The 23846-nt window shown below is 45.5% G+C and overlaps 1 protein-coding gene and 1 pseudogene across 1 annotated transcript; both read left to right on the top strand.

The window, feature by feature from the left end:
• The first annotated feature begins 1654 nt into the window (after window positions 1-1654).
• On the top strand, window positions 1655-2671 carry LOC124655945. The gene is made up of 3 exons (XM_047194770.1): window positions 1655-2232; window positions 2316-2550; window positions 2654-2671. The coding sequence occupies exons 1-3, from the start codon at window positions 1655-1657 to the stop codon at window positions 2669-2671; spliced, it is 831 nt and encodes a 276-aa protein (XP_047050726.1).
• A 13228-nt stretch (window positions 2672-15899) lies between these two features.
• On the top strand, window positions 15900-16842 carry LOC124653722 (annotated as a pseudogene).
• The last annotated feature ends 7004 nt before the right edge of the window (window positions 16843-23846 follow it).

Below are 23846 nucleotides of genomic sequence, written 5' to 3'. Positions count from 1 at the left end.
GCGAATGATGTAATCATTTTGTTTTTTCGACATTTGGATTTCGCCAGTTTTTTATACTTCCTATATTAAGTGCGTGTACTGCTTATGTCGAATGGTTGTACTTCTTGTATTCAAGTATTTTTCCGAGCTGAATTGTATTTCTCAAAATAAAAGTATTGAACTTCCAATCGCTGATATATATACTTATCGGAAGTTACTTTGTTGTTATATTATTTAAACACTATATGGTGTATGTACTTCTCGGGCTGTCGTTTGTGTATTTCGTTCATTTACCACCATGTACTTCTTTGAAATTTAATCTAGCTATACATCACATAATTTTGACATGAGCTGCATGATTGTTTTACTTGTACTTCTAATAACCACCGGTGTGTACTTTCTTATATTTGTCAATTGAAATTCTCGCATTTTTTTCTATGTACTCTCCACCAGTAGAAATATGTACTTCATAAATACAAGTTGTTGTACTGTTCAAATGCTAGATACAAAAATTAAAATGTAACGAAATAAAATGAAGTTTTCTCCTCATGAATTGTATCATGTCAACTAAACAGAACCGTCGGCGCCAAATAATTGTTCTGCTGGTGTTTGTAGACTATGAAGAATTTGCCTCCCAGAGAGAGCAGTAGCATCATACAAGCGAAGGGAAACACCACACGGGAGAGCAGTAGCATCATACAAAAAAATGTAGTACTTCCCCGATATTAAAACATGTATTGCTTCGACATAAACACCTGTACTGCCCAATCTCATTAGCTATCTCACGCGCAAGCAAAATTAGAGGCAGTGGCCGCGCCGGAAACACCCGGAGGTTGCAGTCGAACATCGGCCAGCGGCGGCGCCCGAGCTGCAGGCCTGCAGGGACACCGATGTGTGTCACAGCGGCGCACTTTCCCCCTATTTCGGCGCCTGAGCTCCAGTAATGGGGGCGTAGCAATGGGACGACCGCCAGGGGCGAGGAGGTGCCGGTGTAAGAAGGAAGCACTGCCGGCGTCGAAGAGGTGCGGGCGACGTCCGCCGCTGTCGAGGTGGTGCGTGGGACCATCGGAGATGCGAGGGCCCGGCGGCAGCGCGCTGGCAGAGGGGAGGCGACGCGTCCAGGGTCGGCCACGGGCGGGCAAATGGCGGCCGCGCGCGGGCAAGGATGGTGGCGGCGCGTGCGGTGGCGGCCACACGCCCACGCGCGGGCAGGGCGGTGGCGGCGGCGGACTTGCACGAGCCCGTGCGCGGGGCGGTGGACCCGCTCACGGGTGGTGGCGGACCCGCACGGCGCGGGGGCGGCGGACCCGCACGGAGCAGGGCGGCGGCGGACCCGGACGGCGCGGCGGCGGACCTTCACGGCGCGGCGGCGGAAGAATATCGAGGATGGCGGGGGAATCGGGTGGAAGGAGGTCGGGGATGAGTGGGTGGGGAGGGAAGAAGAGAGCGTTGTGCGCCAGGTGGGGATGAGTTCCTTCTTTTTTTCCAGATCGCGCCCCTTATAGGGTGGTTGGTGCTCACAATAATATTATTCTGAGCACCATCCGTCCCTATATAAGCGCGCGAGGCATACTGGACCGAGACGAAAAAATCAAAAATACAGTGGTTCTCGTCCCTACCTCCCGATCCAAAATCCACTTCTCCCCCACACCCATGGTTCCCACCGCCAGCCGAGATGTCGCCGCCGACGACTATCCATCGGCTTCTCCCGGCGCTACCCGGTCCCCGTTTTGTCCGCCGCCGCGCGGCTCGCCGGCGTCAGCCCGGGTGCAGCTCCGCCGCCGCGCGGCTCGCCGGAGTCAGCCCGCGCGCAGCTCCGCCGCCGCGCGGCTCGCCGGAGTCAGCCCGGGCGCAGCTCCGCCGCCTCCTTCCTCCTTGCTTGCTGCGGCCCCGCCTCTCCTCCCCTCAGACCCGAATCGTGTCAGCGCTGCCGTTGATTTCTTCTGGCCACTCGCGGCTGTCCCCTACCTCCTGTTTCAAGCCGCGTCGAGTTCTCCATCCCACATCCCGGTGCCCCATCGTCTCTGACACAGCCAGGGAACCACCGCCTGGTTTCTGCTGCTGTCCCTCGCGCCCTGGTGTCTCTCCACGACCAGACAATTCCTACCAGCACCTCGTCAAGCTCTGCCCCAGGCAGAAGCACCAGCTTTCTAGCCGAACGCGGTTTTCCAAATCCCTTGCCAAGGAAGAGCCTCATGGTGCTGCAGCACGGACCAGAGGATTTGGAGAGGGCAACCGCCTGGTGCTGCACAGGTCAGCGCGAAAGAGATGACCCGGCCGTCGTCCACGGGACTGCCCAGCTGCTATCTCTGAATTTTTTCTGTTTCTTGCGCTAGGCAGTATAGGCATGTTCAGAAGAAAAGCTCAATCAATGGTGGAAGGAAGTGCAAGTGCCTGCAGCGCGGGAATCTCTGCCCGCCCGCTGTTACATGTATCTTAGCCAAACATGCGGGTCGTTTCTTCACTTCTCTGGTTGAAATTGATATTGTAGCTGGCTCGGATGCATCAACAATGAAGCTGCGGAGACTATACTGTAGATGTGGTGATGGTCAGAAGATAATACCAAGACGTGTGGAGGAAAAAGAGACACCATTTTTTTTTTTGTCAAAAAGCATCATTGATTTTTTTATACAAACACACAGTGCCGTGTTTCTATCTCCCCATGTCTGTCTAGCATGTGATTATGGAGTAATACCTCCGATGCACGTGCTACCCGTGACCATGAAGTCTGCTCGGTTTTTTCTAGTATGTGAACTTTGAATTACTGAGAATCGTAAATTCATCAAATGCGAAATCTAATCATTGTAGTTTGGGCAGTTCGACCATTGTACTTCAGACAGTACAACCATTTTATCATGGCAGTTTAAGTTGTTTATTTATAAATAAAACTTATCCAAAAAAATGTATTCTATCGGTGTCCTTGATAGATTGATAGGGTTGACAGTTCAACCTTCATAGGGATAGGCCGCCCCCATGCCACCTGCTCGCCGCTGGGCCGGAACAACCCTGCCATAGCAGGACCCCCCTCCGACGGACCGCCCTCGCGCCGCCGGGGTAGATCCGCACGTGTCGACCCCATCCAAAGCTCCAGTGCCGCCCATTTCTCCTGCACGACTCCAACGCCTTCCCCACCACGACTCGCCGTGGAGCATGTTCTACCGCGCCACCAATGGCCTCCAAGTCGCCAGAGCTCTCACCCTCTGCCATACTCCAGGATCTCGCGCCGGTCGTGGCCTTCCTCCTCATCGGCTGTGGCTGCCCACCCCCGCTGGAAAACCTTGGCCCTGCGAGTGCGGCCTCCGGTCAGCCTCCTGCCCCTCTGTCCTGCGTGCGGCCTCCGGTCCGGATGGTCCTTCCCGGTGGAGTTCATGCGACTGCCCATCCACCGGTAGCTTCTCCGTTGGCCCTCTTCCTGTCTCTCCTGGCTCCGTTGGCCAGGAATGGGGTCCTTGCGCCCGCGGCCAACGTACTTGGCACCCCTAGTTGGGTTAATTGGCACAACCCCGATTCCGGTGTCTTGGACATTTGACGATTTTTTCATGTTTTCTTTTTTATCCTGTGTATTAATTAGATTAGATGATGATAAAAAACAAACAAAAATTATAGAAAATGAAAAAAAACCACTCATCAGCTCCCTCTCCCTTTTCCGTTTTTCGGTATGCATAGTTGCATGGGCACTACACGTTATCTTTACCAGCATTACAATGTCGATTGGCATCGCCGCGAGCACCAATGTGTGTTAGTAGAAGTTAGCTAGTCCATACCTAGAACAGTACATTCCTCTAATTTAGGTTTCAATTTTTTGTTGTCAAAAAACTGAATCAATGCAAAAAAGGGAGTACAATGACTCCATGGTGAGCCGCACGGGTGCGTCCTTGGGGCAGTACATGTACTTAATGTAAGTACATTCATAATTCAAATTAAGTGGACCTTTGATTTGGGAAGAAAAAATATTACTATAAACTACAAAAAAATTCAAACTATCCGCTAAAATCAAGTGCACATATTTGGTTTGCTAAGTACACGATATACACAATTTGTTTTGAAAACTATATGTATTGAAAAGGAGCACTTCTTGTTTGTTTCAAATTTATTTATCCAACGCACCAATAAGCATTCAATTTGGAGCTTGGACTGGAAGTCAACAAAATATAGAAAATAAGCGAAGAATTATCCCACTCGTATCCTTGTTAGATTGATAGGGCATGCAGTTCAACCTTCACGGGGCCGACAGTTCAACTTTAAAGGGTAGGTAGTTCAACCTTGACAGGCGCGCAGGTCAACCTTGCAAAGTAGCCAGTTCAACATTTCGTAAAAGTCGCGTCAGGCAGTTCAAGCTTATTGCACGAGCAGTGCATGCTCATGTCGCCGGCAGTTCAATGCTCTGTTTTTTGCTGGGCGGAAATCTATTGTGCAAATCTCGTCGTCTTGATCACCGACCAACTCAATATTTTGCACCAAAAACTTTATATGGTAGAATTTGAGTCTAATTTAATTACCTACTGCATTTCACAACAAATCAAGCAATTTAACCATCAAATTAAAGTCATCATCTCGCAAAGAACACACAAAAACGTGATTTTAAAACTTCTAAAATTAGTTTTAAACCGTACGGACTTGGGACAAATGTTAGATACAAAAAAATGTGCCTTGTTGACACCTTTCCAATGGTATATCATTCCTATTGTTTGAATATATCATTTGGGAATTGCGGGAAAATCATTTGGTGCCCATCACTCCAAAATGGGCGGACGATAATTAAAAAAATTAAATTTATCTCGTTGGTATCCTTGATAGATTGATACAGAAGGCAGTTCAACAATAATAGGGCAGGAATATAAACATTAATGGGTAGGCAGTTCAACCTTGACAGGCACACATGTCAACCTTAACAGATATAGGAAGTACATGAAACCCGACAAAGTCCAAATGTAGAAAAAACAAAATAATCCCGTCACCTGCGAGGAAGTACGAGCAGTGATTCCGAGAAGTACAGGCGGAGACAACAGGAAGTACAAGCGGTAATTACATGAATTAAAAGTGTTCAAAGAAAATACTACCACATAAGTTCACATAGCAAAAAACAAAAATAATCCCATCACCCGTAAAGAAGTTCATATAGTTGACAATGAGAAGTACAACCATACGACACGAGCAATAGACCAACTTAATATAGGAAGTACAAGAAACCCAACAACGTCCAAATGTAGAAAAAACAAAATAATCCCGTCACCTGCGAGGAAGTACGAGCAGTGATTCCGAGAAGTACAGGCGGAGATAACAGAAAGTACAAGCAGTAATTACATGAATTAAAAGTGTTCAAAGAAAATACTCCCACATAAGTTCACATAGCAAAAAACAAAAAATAATCCCATCACCCGTAAAGAAGTTCATATAGTTGACAATGAGAAGTACAACCATTCGACACGAGCAATACACCCACTTAATATAGGAAGCACAAGAAACCCGACAAAGTCCAAATGTAGAAAAAAAAATCCCGTCACCTGCGAGGAAGTACGAGCAGTGATTCCGAGAAATACAGGCGGAGACAACAGGAAGTACAAGCGGTAATTACATGAATTAAAAGTGTTCAAAGAAAATACTCCCACATAAGTTCACATAGCAAAAAACAAAAAATAATCCCATCACCCGTAAAGAAGTTCATATAGTTGACAATGAGAAGTACAACCATTCTACACGAGCAATACACCCACTTAATATAGGAAGTACAAGAAACCCAACAAAGTCCAAATGTAGAAAAAACAAAATAATCCCGTCACCTGCGAGGAAGTACGAGCAGTGATTCCGAGAAGTACAGGCGGAGACAACAGGAAGTACAAGCGGTAATTACATGAATTAAAAGTGTTCAAAGAAAATACTCCCACATAAGTTCACATAGGAAAAAACAATAATAATCCCATCACCCGTAAAGAAGTTCATATAGTTGACAATGAGAAGTACAACCATTCGACACGAGCAATACACCCACTTAATATAGGAAGTACAAGAAACCAGACAAAGTCCAAATGTAGAAAAAACAAAATAATCCCGTCATCTGCGAGGAAGTACGAGCAGTGATTCCAAGAAGTACATGCGGAGACAACAGGAAGTACAAGCGGTAATTACATGAAGAAAATACCCCCACATAAGTTCACATAGCAACGTTGTGAAGTTCAAATATTAAGATTCGGGAAGTGCAGAATCTGTTAAATAGAATATAGGGACAATCTAAAATTATCATTTTGAAGCACACATGCTAGTCTTTGTAAAACACACTAGTATCAAAACATTTGCAGGAAGTACAACCACGAAGGCCACGAAGTACAAGGACATGTCGCGGGAAGTTCAGATGCGCGTGCCTGTGCTGAGCATTTTGTGTGCTTGTGGACCTTAAACGGACACCGTATGAGAAACTTATAGTCATTTTACTGAACACTTTCGTGAAACAGCGCCGAGAAGTACAACCACATTTCCCTAGAAGTGCAAGTTCGTATCGGGGGAAGTTCAATGATCTGTTTTTACGGGGCGGAAATCTATTGTGCAAATCTCATCGATTTGATCACCAACCACTTCAATCATTGTCACCAAAAGCTGTATATGATAGAGTATATGTCTAATTTCATTACCTACAACATTTTACAACAAAGAGATGGATCTAATCCACCAAATTCAAATCGTTATCCCACAAAATATACCGGAAACATAATTTCAAACTTCTAAAATTACTTTTAAACCATTCAGATTTGGCAAAAATGGTACATACGAAAAAGATGCGCCATTTTGAACCCTTTCCAACCGTATATCATTTGCATTGTTTAAATATACCGCATGGCCATCGTGGGGAAATCATTCGGTGCCCGTCACATAAAACGGGCGGAGCGTAATTCGAGTTGTTCTTTTAAACTATAAGGAATTAGAGAAAATAATTGGAATAAGAAAGTTGCGCCTAGTCCATAGCTTTCCAACGCCATATCATTTGCATCATTCCGACAAACGGTTGAAACAAATCATCCAAATTACCGTCCGCTCGTTTTTAAGTACGTCCGAATTTCGGTATTTTCAAAATTGTTCAAAAACTGAAGATTTTGAAAAAACGTAAAACATGAAAAAGTTGCGCAATTTCATTATCTATCCAACGGTATATCATTTGAATTTTTTTGATAAGCGATTCGAAAATCAAACTAAAAGTTCGTTTTCTGGCCATATAGAAGCGTTTTCGTATTTTTAAAATTAAATTTAACCTGTGCATAATCTGCGAAAGTTGTGAACATGAAAAAGTTGCGGTTTTTAATTATCTACCCAACGGTATATCATTTGCACATTTCCGCCAAATGGTTGAGAAAATTGTAGTATAGTTAGTTGTTTTCAAGAAAATGGGAAGTTCAGGTAAGTTCCGACAGAAAGGTCAACCCTCTTATCTAGGAAGTTCAACCTTGTGTCCAGAGAAGTTCAAGTCGGTGCTCAGAATATTATTCTGCAACTGGTTGCAGAATAGTGCTGGTATATATATATATATATATATATATAGGATAAATACTTCCTACTCCTGGGTGTAACTACACCCACGTCTCATATACTACCATACGGAAGTATATAACATACTTTATTGGTTTGAGTATGTTCGTACACTATATCTAAGATACTTCATACCAACTTTGGTGAAAAAAGTTTAAATACAACCATAGTTCGCACTATATATACAAAATACATGCATATTTATACGTAAAAAATGAGTCTACGTAAAAAAATGTACATACTGCCTACAAAGTATTATATATACTACCAAAATAGTCTTATATACTTCATACTACATGTATATACTCTTCGGTATGATAGATACTACCTAGATTGTGTGAAACACACGTGGGAGTAACTACACCCGGGTGTAGTATGAATATGTCCTATATATATATATATAGGAAAATAGCCAGATACCCACATGGCTAGCTACCCATGGGGTCCCAACCGTTGATCCACACCATAGATGATATAGGGAGCATGCATGCAGGCAGAAGATTCCAACGCCGGCAGTAAACTCCGTCATACCAAGAGCATGATCCATACAACAGCTTCACAGCATGACAGGAACCCACACTCGTTGGTGCATGTAAAATCAGCAGCAGACGACCAAGCTGTGTGCCATGTTTTTCCACATGTGTGCCCAGTGCCATTTTGTATGCTTTGTGGCTGGATTCTAAACCAACAAGAGTGGTCATGTGCTGACGTTGGTAGGAGAATGGTGCATGCAAATGTATGTGTGTGATGAGTGCCTACATACGTTGTGATTGAGTTGTTCACGTGTATGCGTCGGAAATGCACCGTATCTGTGTTGCCTTCCGTTGGAGCAGAGCCATTGCAACGAAACCAGCAAGCACCTACAGTTCAGGCAAAACAGGGATACGAGCACGATGCTGGTTTGCTACATGCAGGGGCAACCAGACGGCGTGCTTTTGTGTGGACACCATTATTCTTCCTGCTCACATTATGGAGCCATATGCTAGCCACTCGCCAATCTCCAGGGACGCACTAATCAGAGTTCTAGTTACAGATCTGAACTAGTTCATCCCGCGTCGCTCCGCCCTGCGTGATACGTGACTTCAAGCCTGCTTCTATCCCAAACCCAAACTGTTTTTTCTGTGTTCAAAGTTAAGCGTCCGATCTACAAATGTTGTTCAATTCATTATACATCCTTTAACTGGCAATCTTGGACCACATTTTCTCAGTTCTTCCTCTGACCCTCACTACGGATTTTTGCAAGCAGAATGAGTTGCGGCACCGAGAACATGGATCGGGCGGAAAGGGCGCAGCCGGACGGAGCCAAAGGCGAGAGCGGATCGGGCGCGAGTGGCAAACAAGCAGCCCCAAATACGGCACATTGGACCGGCGCCGGCGCTGGCCGTGCCACGATGCCCTTACTTATCCCGCACCAGCGCCACCATGCTCACCGCCCTTCTCTTCTTGCACCTAAATTTTGCTGTTATTAAAATTTTGTTGCTCACAATGAAGTAGCGAATACTTCTTGTTCCTTATGTCATTCTTAATATGGAGCATTCTTAATACTTCTTGTTCCTTGTTGCTTTCGTCTGACCTCAGAAGAAATGTCCAGGAGGGCTCTGCCATGTATGTCTAACCTAGTGATTTTAGAGATACTTGTGCCATCTAAATCATGAAATAAAAGGGTTCCTTTGGCGGGATGTTAGTGCAAATTGCAAAGAATTGTTCATTGGCATGGCACCTTGTCAATTTGCGCAGTAGAAAAGGTGCATATGATTCTTGTGATTTTTTAAACACCTTATGATTTTTGCGGAGTTTTAAAGGTGCATATGATTCTTGTGATTTTTAATCACTTTATGATTTTGCGTACCACAAAAGGTTCCGATTGATTCTTGTCATCTTTTCTAAAACACCTTCTGATTCTTTTGACGGGAAAGGTACGTAGGGAACGGGGTTCCTTGTAATAATATTATTATTGTTATTTCATTTGCTTGCCCGCAGGATGCACGAACCATTTTGATGCTTACCTACGACAAGACGTGGTGATCACTTTGATGATTTTGAATCGCATCATCACCGTCTTGCCTACATAAACGGCTATGCAATAAAAAGTTGACTTCGTTTGGTGCAGGAGGATGGACATGCACTATACCTGTCTCAGCAAAATCGTGCATGCATTCACGTCGCGCCGAGGGTAGTTTATCTTACCGTGATGATTTTGCTCATCCAGACTAGCGTTCAAAATGAGTTCAGCTACACGAGTTCGCCTTGCCCCCTCTGCATTTTTTTGTGAGTAAAATGTTCGCCCCGTTTGAAAAGCAGCTAGATGTCTTTTCAAAAAAAAAAATCAGCTAGATGTCATGCAAACCTACCAAAGCCGGCAGGCGATCCACGCGTGCAACTAAAGCGGGCGCACCAAGATTCACAGAGTTGATTTTGCTGGATAGTGATCCTTCGCAAGACCTTTTTCCTTGCAGTGCAAGGTGCACATCCTTTTCTATTCTGGCTCATGAACAGCTGGTTGAACAGCCACACGACCCGATTCTTCAGTTCATCACTTAATAACTCCCCATTTTGATGTAAGCAGGATGAGCAACACACGCGAGCGAACGTCTCATGCATTTTCGTTTTAAGCTAGTAGCAGAGGTTGTCGTATTAAGCTAGCAACAGACATGCAGCAACAAAGATGCACCTAAAATCCCATACGAATCCAACAACCTGTCTATTTAATTAAAGCAACACAGTGACATGCACTCCATGGACAGAAGCAACAAAAGATGCAGCTAATTTTTCCGTGAATCCAACGACCGGTCCATTTATAACATGCACTCCATGTTACAATTAAAAAAATAACATGCACATGACTTGATTTACTTGCCTACTCGTGATGCTGTTGCTGAGCCATGCTAGTATTCAAAATTGGTTCACTTTACACAAGTTTGCCTTGCTCCCTCTGCAACATTTTCTTGTATGTTTGTGATAAGCCAATGCAAGGAAAATGCATTTGTTTGTTTAAAGCAGCAGGATGCTTTTGCTCCTCCATGCTACCGTTCAAAGTACATTCAGCTACACGAGTTTACCCTGTCCCTCATGTGCCAGTGCATGCACCCTGACGGAAAGCTAACAGCGTCTCCTCTTCATAAAAAACGAAAGGAGCCAATCTACCAGGTTCGGGCCCATGCTCCTATAATCCAACGGCATCCCATCTATGCACAGCTAGCCATGTGGGTAGAAAATCCGCGTCATATATATATATATATATATATATATATATATATATATATATATATATATATATATATATATATATATATATATACCTATGTCTCTTGTTTGAGATCATGTTGGATATCTCTTGTGTTGAGGCACCTCGCACCTATATGTTGTGCATTTGTATTCAAATGCAAATTACTTGTATGCACACATGTAGGGGGAGTGCCTCTATGTTTTGCCAACATGCTTGTTCTCTATTGTGTTTTTCTCGCAAATCCGTATATTGTCATCAAACACCAAAAAGGGGGAGACTGAAAAAACATCTTTCACATTATGTTTTGGAGTGTTTGATGTCAATATATGTGATACACTAATGTTTGATGAAGTGGTGCAGGGATTATATATATACATGTATATGGGTGTCTTGTGTGGAAAAACAAGATAAAAGGAAGCAGAAAAACTTTCACCAGGCCGGATAATCTGGGCCGGATATTTTGCCGGATATTTGCAAAATATCCGGCCCCCAAAAATCGGCTAAGGACTTTTGGCGATGTGGCTCAGTACTCCCCTGGACATGGGCCGGATTTTTGGCCGGACTTTTGCCCGGAAATTCCCAGGGACAGACTTTTCAGGGGGGCCGGATTATCCGGCCCCAACTTAGGCCGGATTATCCGGCCCTCGAAAGTCTCCAACGGCTGGATTTTGAGAGGGGGTATTTATACCCCCCTTCTTCTTCCTTTCAAGCTGCTCAATCATTGCACAAAAATCTGCCAAGCTTCACCACCATTAGAGCCACCTCAAGAACTCAAGATTTTCAAGATCTCCTCCCTCACCCATCCAAAGCTCTTGATCTTTGGAGATTCGAAGGAGAAGACCCCGATCTACATCTTCACCGAAGCGATTTGCATTTCCCCCTCATATGCTTGAGGGCCCATGTGCTAGTGTTCCTCTTTTGAGAAACCCTAGTTATTTGTAATTGATATTGTTCTTGTTCTTGTTGTTGTTACAGATTTGGGAGCCTCCAATTTGGTTCTGGATGTGTGCCCTAAAAACCTTGTAAAGGCGCGGTTTCCGTCTCGAGGAAATCCCTTAGTGGAAGTGGGCTAGGCCTTCGTGGCGTTGCTCACAGGAGACCTGAGTGAAGCCTTCGTGGCGTTGGTTTGGCTTTCGTAGCAACCACACTCCTCCAAACGTAGACGTACCTTCTTGCAAAGGAAGGGAACTACGGGAATCAACTCCGTGTCTCCGTGTGCTCCACTCTCGGTTACCTCTATCCTATTATCTCCCCTATATATTGTGTTGCTATATCTTGCTTAGTCGTTGACCTTGTCATATAGGTAAATTCACATAGTTGCATATCTAGAGAATTTACCTTTATGTCAAGCCTAAATTGAAAAAGAACTAAAAATTGGTTAGTACCTATCCACCCCCCCTCTAGGTGCGACATACGATCCTTTCACTTGGCCATCCATTTACCTAGCAAAGCCTTGTTCTTAACCTAAAAGTCATGAACACCAATCCCTCCTTGATCTTTTGCGCGACAAATAGCAGTCCATTTAGTAAGCCGGTATATCACTATCTTCTTGTCAAAAGAATCTATCTCGAAAATAATCTTTAGTACTGAATTAGTTAGAACTAATCTTACACCCATAGATAGTAATTTGCATTTCCAACTACTGAGGTGCTTTTGCAGTCTCTATTCGACGTGTTTCAGTCAACATTTGTGAGCCTCCGAAAATGAATCTCAATGCCTAAATAGCTAATTGGAATCTGACCCAGCCCATAATCAAAAATCTCGGCATATATGTTGGCATCGTCTTGGGTCTCACCGAAACAGAATAATTCACTTTTATAGAAATTAATCTTTAGACTTTATAAGTGATAGAAAGAAGATAAAATTAATTTTAGATTTCTCGCTTTCTCAAGTTCATGTTTCATAAAGAGAATCACATCATCGACGTACTCAAGAATGGATATTCCACCATTTACAAAGTGAGAAACCATCCCTTCAATTTGCACATCAACTTTTTTGCGCTCAATAATTACAACAAGCATATACGCCAATATATTAAATAGCATGGGTGATAATGGATCGGCTTGCCTTAAACAATATGGAAGTATCTACCAGCGTATTTGGTTTCTTTGATGGTTACACTTCCTCTAAAAATAAAGTTCTGAATTAGAGCACGCCACTCTTCAGAAAAATCTTTCATTATAAGTGTTTGCTGAAGGAAATACCGCTTAACTCCATCATAGAACAAAGTTAATCTTTAGGATGACGCCATTCATCTTTTTGCGATGTAGCTCATAGACCGTTTCATCCAAGGTATATCTTCCTTGCATGAAGGCAGTCTGAGTAGGACGAACCACATGATCAACCACATAATTAAGCCTAATAGTAGTCCATTTCGTGAAAATCTTAAAGCAAACATTAAGAAGATAGCTTGGCCTATATTGTTGAATTATTTCTTCTTCATTAACATTTGGCAATAAAATGATCTCACCGAAATTAAGGAAAAAAAAGCTCAAGTTCTTTGGCATATAGAGCATCGAAAAGCTGCAGCAAGTTAGTTTTGATTATCTCCCAAAAGATCTGATAGAATCGTGCTGGAAAAACAATCTAGGCATAGCGCTTTGTTGTGTTTCATCTGGAAAACCACATTTTTTTACTTCCTCCTCAGGGTAAGGGGCGGTAAGAATAGCATTTTCCTCGTCAGAAACATGAGGAATGCCATCTAACCGGGTTTCATCCATCGAGAAACTACCACTACAAGAAAATCTTCCAACATTGACGTTTTAATAGTGACGCTGTAGGAAAACATCATGACTTTATGACATTTTTGAGCCACACCGTCGTTAGCTGCTGGAGGGGGCAAAACCCTAGAAAATAGTGTGTTTTGGGGCAAACACGTCGTTAGCAGCTTAAACGAAAATGTCACAATCTAACCGGGATGGATTATGATGTTCTAGTGCAGCCTATTGTGACGAATCAAGATCGTCGTTAGGCTTTCCACGTAATTGAAGCTGTGAGTTGGCTGCCATGTCATCACTTCTCCTCAGACATGTGAGACCTATGCATTTCGCTAATTTTTTCCCTGTGCTGCCCACCCTTCTGTTGGGCTGCTGGTGATATCCTCATCTGTTGTGTTGGGCTGTCCTCTATTGGGCTCTTTATGATATATCTCTATTTTAATGGGCCAGCCTTAGTGTTATCACGATGGCCCAAGCAGTGAATGAATAGCTAGTCCGACGGCCCATGCGGTGGATGCACTGCGCTCGCGCAAACTAATAGGCAAAACATGCTCTTGTGAGGAGTCGAACCCTCGACCGAACCGCTGCGCTACGGTTTAGTTGATGGCATAGCAAAGATAGGAAGTTACTTATTCCGAAAATATCGCAGCAAATGCAGCCGAACCAGGTGCGCATCAGGTGTGATCGAACCAGGTTTTTCTCGCATTGCATCTAGGGTTCTTCCTCTAGTTCCCCAAACAGACCTTTATAATAGTATGTTACATACCATTTAAGTTGCTCATGTTCTTCAATCGTACCCTCGTCCTGTACAAGAAGAAAATGAATGAGTTTCTTGACGTGTCTACCATTTGCGGCACAGTGGAAGTATTTCGTATTCAACTCTCCTTTTAAAATGAATAGAGCCTTGGATCGTTGGAACCACTTGAGTTCCTATTTGCACAATAGTTCGATTAGGAGAAGGCCACCGATCATAGACAATGCCCAAGATCGGGTGAACCAACCACCGTCTCTTGCTAGCCCTACCACCTGTGGATCCACCATCGAACCGATGCCCGCCAACACCGCCGTAGATCAGAGAGGGACCGCCACCACGTGAAATATTGGTAAGCCCTCCGAGGTCCGAGTACCTATATTTTTCACGCTATTTGTACGACTATTGATGATTATTAATATATCAGTATATTTTTCGCAAAAGTAACCACGAATTAGGTTTATGAAAAAAGAAATAAACTCGGTAGACCCAATTGGTTTTCGTGTTCGTTCGCGTGGTTTAATACCATTCTATTTCGATCTAGGGTTGTCATTTTTAGGGATGGGTTCTGCACTGGTATGTTTGCTCTTTGAGGGTTTAGCACGACAACCTATATATCTACTGCATCAATCTCTGCTATGACAAAATTTGCCCGACTCCGGTGATGAAGGCGCAAAGATGGCGGCACGCCACCGGCTCTTGCTAGTATTTGTAGTACCTATTTACAATTTATATTATTTTTGGCCTTATTCACTGTTCATGATTATTAATAGTCGGTAAATTTTTGCAGAAATAACCAAAAATTATGTTTCGGCAAAAATAAATTAACTCCATAGAATCGTTAGTAAGAGAGCTTCCGCAAAAAAATATTGTTAGTAAGATATTTTTTTTGAAGTAACCATATCTTTTATTAGACAATCTGGAGATTATATATGGTCATCACACGAGATAAATATGAGCAAACTTGCACAAAGAAACCCAAAAGATGTTTATTTGTGAACGTGCGAGAAAGGCAGAGAGAGGCAGCAGTCAGCGTCCAGGCCACTCGCCCCGACAACCACCAACACGCTAGCCCACTCTAGCGGCAGTACGACCCGCATCGACGCGACATGTGGGCCCAGCCCGTCAGTCACACAGAGCAAGGCTGCAATTGCGCACGAGCCCCGTTGACACTGCTGTTCGTCGCGTCCACGCAATCGATTAGATTGGGGAAACAAAAAAAAGTATCTCCCGGTTGCGGCGGCCGCAGAACCCCAAAACCAAAGTTCTTCATTTTATCCTCGAAATCGCGTTCGCCTCCTCTGATTCTCGGCTCGGCCACTTCGATCCAGGTCAGTCTCTCTCCCCAAGTCCCGATGGTTATTCCCCAATTTTCTTGGGGGGACATTGTTCGATTGGGCAGGATTTTGCTCGAGTTCGTAAAAATTCGACCTGGGTTTGCTTCGGATCGGCGATTTGCCGCCCGGGCATGCTCGAAACATTGGATTGCCCCGAGTTGCTGGATCACGGAGCAACCCTGACTGAATCTCTATCCTAATCCTTTGTTTGCTTGTTGATCTCATTACGTAAAAGGGCACCCACGGCGGATTGCTGGAGCTCTCCCCCACCCACCTGGCTATTCGGTATGGAAGGAAGCTAGAGTTTTCTCTTCCAGACAGAGGCCCCACCATCACCAGCTCCACGGACAGAGGTGCTGCATTTGCAGCCGTTCCAGGATGCAGCCATCCAAGAAGCTTGTCCCCGTGGACACGGCGGAGGTCAAGGCGCAGCTCGTCAGGAAGCTCGGCCACCAGCGCGCCGACCTCTACTTCCACAGTCTCAAGAAGTTCCTCAGCTTCCAGCTCGGCAAGAAGGAGTTTGACAGGATCCGCCTCACCGCCTTGGTGAAGGACAACATCAAGCTTCACAACTTGCTCGTCCGGTCTATCCTCAGCAATGCTTACACCTCCGCCGGACCGCCGCCCAGCAGGCAGACACCCACCGGGAATTCGCAGACTAGCACCGTGACTAACGGGCCGTTGGCGAGCGGCGTGCAGCTGGCGAGGAAAGTGCGGTCGCTGGGTACCCGGAGGTTTGGTGATAAGCCGAGTCCGCTTGGAAAGTCCCCTCTTGGTCATCCAGTGGCGGGGGAATTTCTGTCTGTGGAGGATGGCGAGGAGGTTGATCAGGCCAGGGGCAGCCCGGTGTGTGTGCAGAGCAAGAGCCCGATTAGGGATCCGCTGGGAATCCCCCCAAGGCTCAGAGCTCAAAGGCTTCCATATCTTGCCCTTCAGAGGTGTGCTACAATAACGGCGAACTGCGGGATACGGAGTTCCTGTTCAAGCTGCTTGAGAATAAGTTGAAAGACCAGGCCTTACATAACCCTGGAGTGTGCTAACCTTCTCAACTCTGGGCTGAACGCATACGTAACTCAGCTGCTCAAGCCTTGTTTGGGTGTTGCAAAGGCAAGGGGAAATATAACGAGGACGCACAAAGCTAGTGGCAGTGGGCAGAACAACCGCTTCGCTTTTGATTCTGGCTGCTCCTACCAAACCTCAGTGCTAGATCTCTGCACTAGTGTAGAGTCTAATGCTCAGTTGCTGGGGTGTGACTATGCCAAGCTATACGAGAAAATCACTTTTCACCTAGACAGCTGAACAACAACAGCTAGCTTGCAAACAGAGCTTGGCTCTAGTGGTTAGGTCCCTTGTGGTGGAACCAGCCCACCCAGGTTTAAGTCCTAGACTTGGCATGGGTGTTTGCATTTACCTGCATTTATTTCAGGATTTAACCGGCGCTATGCTTTCAGTGGTAGGTGGCGTGTCCGTCAACAGCGAGGCGCCAGTGGTGACTTCGTCAACCTCAAGATATGCCAGCTCAGTCCCTCGAAGGTGCTCATAGGGGTAGGATGTGCGTGCGTGGGTTCATAGGGGTGTCTGTACGTGCGTGTTTATGAGCGTGTACGTTGTACTATGTTCTAAAAAAAACAGCAGCTAGCTTTATCGTAGAGCTTGATCAGCAGGCTGTTTTGCCGGGCACTGTAGGCAATCCATTGCAAGCGACTGGCACTGTAAAAAAAGAAATCTATAACTAGTTAGGTGAAGTAGATTTTGACTGCCACAGGGCTGAGTGGGGTACCACCCGCAATTTTTTTTTGTTAGGATGATACACCTTACCATTTCAATACATCATCATACTAGCTCACTTTCGTTACCTGTGAAAAATCAAAAGGATATTGCCAATTTGTCTCCGCTTCGTCTCCGCTGTGTGCAGAATGTTTCCTTAACTGTGCAGAGTAGCAGGTAATGTTCCTGATTTGTTGATGTTGGATCGTAATTTAGATATGCTATCATTGTTCTGCTGAAGGACAAAAACTTGTCTCCCCACCCCCTCCCATGGTTTCCTGCCATGTTGAATTGGTGATCTGTATTGTTCGGATTTTCGATATCTTAAGTTTATATGATTATCTACTTTTATACTCTACACAAGTTTAGTGTTCTTATGGGAATCCCCTAAAGGCTCAGAATTTAAACCCTTCTATGTCTTTTCCTTCAGACATGCGCTACAATAATGCCGAATTGCCAGATATTGAGTACTTGTTGAAGCTACTTGAGAATAAGTTGAAAGCTCAAGGCCTTACCATAACCCTAGAGAGTGCCGATCTTCTGAACTCTGGGCTGAACGCATACATATCTCACCTGCTGAAGTCTTTGTTTGGGCGTCGCAAAGGCAAGAGAGGAAACACAACGAGACTTTCAAAGCTAGTGGAGTGCTGTAAATGGTGGGCAGAGTAATGGCTTCGCTTCTTTTTTTTTTTTGAGAGTAAAGCGCTGCGTTTTATATTAACTCACTGAAGCATCCAGTACAAGAGTGTTTATAATACTAGCCGGTAACACCAAGCCAAAATCTATTAACCTTATTAACGCAGCCTTCTTTTGCTAACGCATGAGCAGCTCCATTAGCAGTTCTTCGTACCGCACGAACTGAGGCACCAACGAAGCCCCGAAGAAGTTCCTTTATTTCCTCGATGATTGGTCCATAGATAGACCGATCGCGATCCTTCTGCCGCAGCTTCATGGCAACCCCCAAGCTGTCCGTTTCCAGTACCACCCTCTGGATCTGATGATCCTTGGCAAGAATAAGACCCTGCCGGCACGCACGAAGCTCGGCACCTTCAGCGTCGACAACATGGGTGAAAAAATGGCTGGCTCCCGCTTGGAAGTCTCCATGGTGATCCCTGAGGACCACACCGCCCCCTCCGTTGCCTTCCGACTGATTGAAAGCACCATCCGAATTTATCTTGTGCCATTGCGCCTCAGGTCGGAGCCAGTGCTCCACCACCTTAGTAGACGGCTTGAGAGATTTCCCATGTATCCCATTCCACTCCTCCACCGCGGCACAGGTTTGTAGTGCAATGGACTTCGGGTCTTTCAGGAATTTCATTTCACGAGCATCATTCCTTGCCTGCCATAGAAAGTATAACATGGTAAAAACCATGAAGTCTGGTCCGCCGAGCTCTTCCCAATCCAATCAAGAAGCCAGCCTTTTAATTCCGCATGGCATGCTAGTTTCTTCGGCGGGGGCTCCCACTTGCTGCCCGTCTTCTCCGCAAGGAAAGACCATGCCATTGCTGAATGGGGACATGTCCAGAAGCGATGTACCAAACTTTCTGTTCTGCCGCACGCTAGGCAGAGTAATGGCTTCGCTTCTGATTCAGGCTGTTCCTACCGAACTTCAGTGGTAAATCTTTGCACAACTGTGCAGTCTAATCCTCGGTTACTGGGGTGTGACTACAACAGGCAATACGAGAAGATTTCTTCTCACATTCTTTGCCAGCTAACCAACAACATCAGTGGGTTTTATTGTAGATCTTAGGCAAACTGTTTTGTTGGGCACTGTAGGCAATCCATTACCATCAACCAGTGAAGTAGATTTGTACTGCCACAGGGCTGAGTGGGGTTTACCACCCCCAGTGTTTTTGTTAGGATGATACACCTTACCATTTCAATACATCATACTGCCAATTTGTCTCTGCCGTGTGCAGAATGTTTCCTTAACTGTGCAGAGTAGCAGCTAATGTTCCTGATTTGTTGCTGTTGGATAGTAATTTAGATATGCTATTATTTCTCTGCTGAAGAACAAAAACTTGTATCCCCGCCCTCTCCCATGGTTTCCTGGCATGGTTAATTGGTGATATGTATTATTCGCATTTTCAATATCTAAGTTTTATATGATCATCTACTTTTGTATTGAGTATATACAGATCAGCATAACTGCATGTATCCTGCACAAGTTTGGTATTCTTGTGCTGCTCCTTTCTTTTTCTGTCTCTGAAAATATGCGCTTGGATGTTGTATGGTTATCAGTGTTATTCCTCACATAATCCTTTTTTTTTTTTGCGAAAGAATTCCTCACATAATCCTAACCTGACAGTTGTTGGTCTTTAAAAAAACAGAGAGATCGCTTCGATGGAACTCGGGCATAAAAATCTGTGAAAAAACTCTGCATGAACGGAGATATGCATACACTTGTTGGATGAATTCCAAGGATCTGAATATGTACATCATATCTTGGTATCTCTGAAGCTGGCATTGGATTTTCGCTAGTAGTATAGCTGACATGGAGCTGTCAGTCACAAGATTTGACTCGAATCTGGCGATGTGGGTCGACCAGTCTGACGCTTGGTTGTATTTGTGGTTGGAGCGTAGGCATAATGTCTAAGGGAAGAAAACACATGAAGCTGACAGCACAGGGCGCGCTTGGTAGCTTGTATGCCCCTTGGCTTGCATCGTCCCAAAAAATTTCGTCCTGTTTATCTGGCCGAGCCCGCGTTCTTGCACGAATCGCTTCTCAAAGCACCCTCGGGCCAGGCTCTGGAGGAACGCCCGGTTCGACCGTTTCTAGCGAGCCACCCCCGTTTCGCGTCCTCGCAGAGCCGCGGGAGATGGCGGGAGCTCGCGCGGGACAGTGAAATCTCGGCGGGGTGAATTCGGTCACCGCGCTTGAATTTTCAACACCGTATATAGGGGCGACTCTCTCACAGGTAAATCCAAATCTCCCATTTCCCCCATTTCGAACTCATCCACCCTTCCCGATCTAGCGATATGGCCAACTCTTCCTCACCCGCACGGTCGGCGAGGCTTGCGGTGACGGCGGCTACTAGACGCGGATGGTCGTCTTCTTCCTCTGCGTCGATGACCACGGTTGTGGTAAGCTTCTGCAAACCCTAGGCTTAGATCTAGATCTTTTGGGCACACAAGGGGGGTCTAAACGAATCCAATGTAGGACATTCCTTCGTCGCCGGTCGAGGTTGTGGAGGTTGTCCAGGTTGCATCTGACTTACCACGGGACCGTTGTCGTCGTTGACTATTCCACTGGGACGGTGGTACCTGCATCTTTGCCAGGGTCCCCTGCTGCCCCGACCTCGGTGCTACGTGCGGCTCCTTTGACTGTAAGGCCTGTTGGCGTGTAAGACACACGTCCGTTTGGAACCCCAAGAGGAAGGTGTGATGCGTACATCAGCAAGTTTTCCCTCAGAAAGAAACCAAGGTTTATCGAACCAGGAGGAGCCAAGAAGCACGTCGAAGGTTGATGGCGGCGGGATGTAGTGCGGCGCAACACCGGGGATTCCGGCGCCAACGTGGAACCTGCACAACACAACCAAAGTACTTTGCCCCAACGAAACAGTGAGGTTGTCAATCTCACCGGCTTGCTGTAACAAAGGATTAGATGTATAGTGTGGATGATGATTGTTTGCAGAAAAGTGTAGAACAAGTATTGCAGTAGATTGTATTCGATGTAAAAGAATGGACCGGGATCCACAGTTCACTAGAGGTGTCTCTCCCATAAGATAAATAGCATGTTGGGTGAACAAATTACAGTTGGGCAATTGACAAATAGAGAGGGCATGACCATGCACATACATGATATGATGAGTATTGTGAGATTTAATTGGGCATTACGACAAAGTACATAGACCGCTATCCGGCATGCATCTATGCCTAAAAAGTCCACCTTCGAGGTTATCATCCGAACCCCTTCCGGTATTAAGTTGCAAACAACGAGACAATTGCATTAAGTATGGTGCGTAATGTAATCAATAACTACATCCTCGGACATAGCATCAATGTTTTATCCCTAGTGGCAACGAGCACATCCACAACCTTAGAACTTTACTGTCCTTGTCCCGGATTTAATGGAGGCATGAACTCACTATCGAGCATAAATACTCCCTCTTGGAGTTAAGAGTAAAAACTTGGCCCGAGCCTCTACTAATAACGGAGAGCATGCAAGATCATAAACAACACATAGGTAATAGATTGATAATCAACATAACATAGTATTCTCTATCCATCGGATCCCGACAAACACAACATATAGAATTACGAGATAGATGATCTTGATCATGTTAGGCAGCTCACAAGATCCGACAATGAAGCACATAAGGAGAAGACGACCATCTAGCTACTGCTATGGACCCATAGTCCAGGGGTGAACTACTCACTCATCACTCCGGAGGCGACCATGGCGGTGAAGAGTCCTCCGGGAGATGATTCCCCTCTCCGGCAGGGGTGCCGGAGGCGATCTCCCTGAATCCCCGAGATGGGATTGGCGGCGGCGGCGTCTCTGAAAGGTTTTCCGTATCGTGGCTCTCGGTACTGGGGGTTTCGCGACGAAGACTATATGTAGGCGGAAGGGCAGCCTCGGAAGGGTCACGAGGGGCCCACACAACAGGGCCGCGCGGCCAAGGCCCAGGCCGCGCCGCCCTGTTGTGTCGCCACCTCGTGGCCCCACTTCGTAAGTCCTCCGGTCTTCTGGAAGCTTCGTGGAAAAATAGGCCACTGGGCGTTGATTTCGTCCAATTCGAGAATATTTCCTTACTAGGATTTCTGAAACCAAAAACAGCGAGAAAACAACAACTGGCTCTTCGGCATCTCGTTAATAGGTTAGTGCCGGAAAATGCATAAATATGACATAAAGTATGCATGAAACATGTAGATATCATCAATAATGTGGCATGGAACATAAGAAATTATCGATACGTCGGAGAAGTATCAAGGCCGCTCTTACTTATCTCGATGTTCATTGATGTGGTAGTGGTAGTTCATTGATCTGCTAGTGCTTAAGGATGTGGATGTGGATGTGGTACTGGTAGTGGTGGTAGTTCATCGATCTGCTAGTGCTTAAGGATGTGGATGTGGTAGTGATAGTTCATTGATTTGCTAGTGTTTTTCATGTAGGCGATCATATCTTTGGGCTCCCCTGCTCTGTCTGCGCCTATTGTGAATGCTCAACCATGTCTGATTGCAAACAAACTCGCCATGGTTTGGAAACTTGAGCTATCAGAGTTTGTGCTGAACCGGTTGGTTCAGCTCGTCCGTAGCGGCGTCAGCTTCAACATGGGATTCAAGGAGAAGAAGATGAAGAAGGTAGCCGCGGATGTTCTTGCATTCGCTGGCATATATGTCACCACTCTTCAGCTCTACAACCACAGCAGAAACTGGAGGACGAAGTGGAGCGTCATTATGAAGATGAAATCCGGTCGCATTCTAGACTAGAGCGAAGATGGTTGTTGCTTCTACGACGGTGATGAAGAAACGGCGGACGAGTGCATTCAGGTACGAAGCCTCATTGAGTTTCTTCATAGATCTGAAATTATGTGAATGTCGTCTGCACTAACAATTGTTCCTTGTGGATTGCAGCGCTACCCGAAGCACCGTCAGTATGCCGGCACCCCGATCACGAACTACGCTCAGATGAAAACGATCTTCACGCCTCGGTTTGTGTGCAAGGTGCAGCTGTTCCATCCTAACTTGCTGGTGAGGGCTATCGACTTCATTGCAGACAACGAAGCAGAGTATGCCGAGTACCGTAAGCTGCAGCCACCGGAGAGGAGGAGCTGGCTTAGGACCTGGTTCCGCAACCAGTTTCCTGCTTATTGCTTCTGGTTTCTTCGTCATGATCTACTGATTTTGGGAGATGATCTTGTATCCCTCCATTAGCTAGGACTTTCTACAATCTGATCTCCGGTCTGTAACATTGAACTTGTTCGAGGTGATATTATACTAACCCCTCGTGATGAAACTGTGATGCATCACGAAGTATAGTTGCTTCACTCGTGATGCATCACACACTAAGTAGTTGCTGTATATTACCAGCACCTTTTGTGATAAACTGAATCTGATGTGTGCTGTTATTCAGTAATGGGTAACCTCACCACTCTAAGGGAAGAAGTTACCACATCACGCAGCTATCTACAACCAAACAAGCTGTGGACTGCACGAGCAGTGAAGAAAGTAGTGAAAACGGGCAACCAAACAATGGGGCCTGATTTCCCTCTCCGACGCAGAAAAGGCCGCACATGCTACAAACGACCTGCGTTTCATGGCCCATGGCCCGTTCGCGACGCGCAGGGAGGCCCATCTCGCTGGCGCAGTGTTGCAAAAAATCCATGCAGTCTACCAAACACGCTCCAAGTATCGGGCTTCTTGTTCTCCCAAAGCTAATATTAAAGAAGGATGGTGAAGGTAAACATTGATGCATCGTTTGCTTGATGATTCACTCAGAGCATAACTATGACTCAGAGGCACAACCGATGCTGTAAATTCGTGGTCGCTCCGAAAAATCCATTGCAGCCGTGTAGTACAAAACTGATTTTGATCAGGATGCAAGCTCATGC

Source organism: Lolium rigidum, chromosome 5, assembly GCF_022539505.1.
Source record: "Lolium rigidum isolate FL_2022 chromosome 5, APGP_CSIRO_Lrig_0.1, whole genome shotgun sequence".
NCBI lineage: Eukaryota > Viridiplantae > Streptophyta > Magnoliopsida > Poales > Poaceae > Lolium > Lolium rigidum.
The sequence above is the reverse complement of the archived record's forward strand: the minus strand, read 5'-3'. Positions and strand labels throughout refer to the sequence as shown.

Excerpts from the sequence above, each read along its gene's own strand:
- LOC124655945 (XM_047194770.1), top strand. The coding sequence starts at position 1,655 with ATGTCGCCGCCGACGACTATCCATCGGCTTCTCCCGGCGCTACCCGGT. Across the intron at positions 2,233-2,315 it reads AACCGCCTGGTGCTGCACAG|GCAGTATAGGCATGTTCAGA; the intron begins GTCAGCGCGAAA and ends TTCTTGCGCTAG.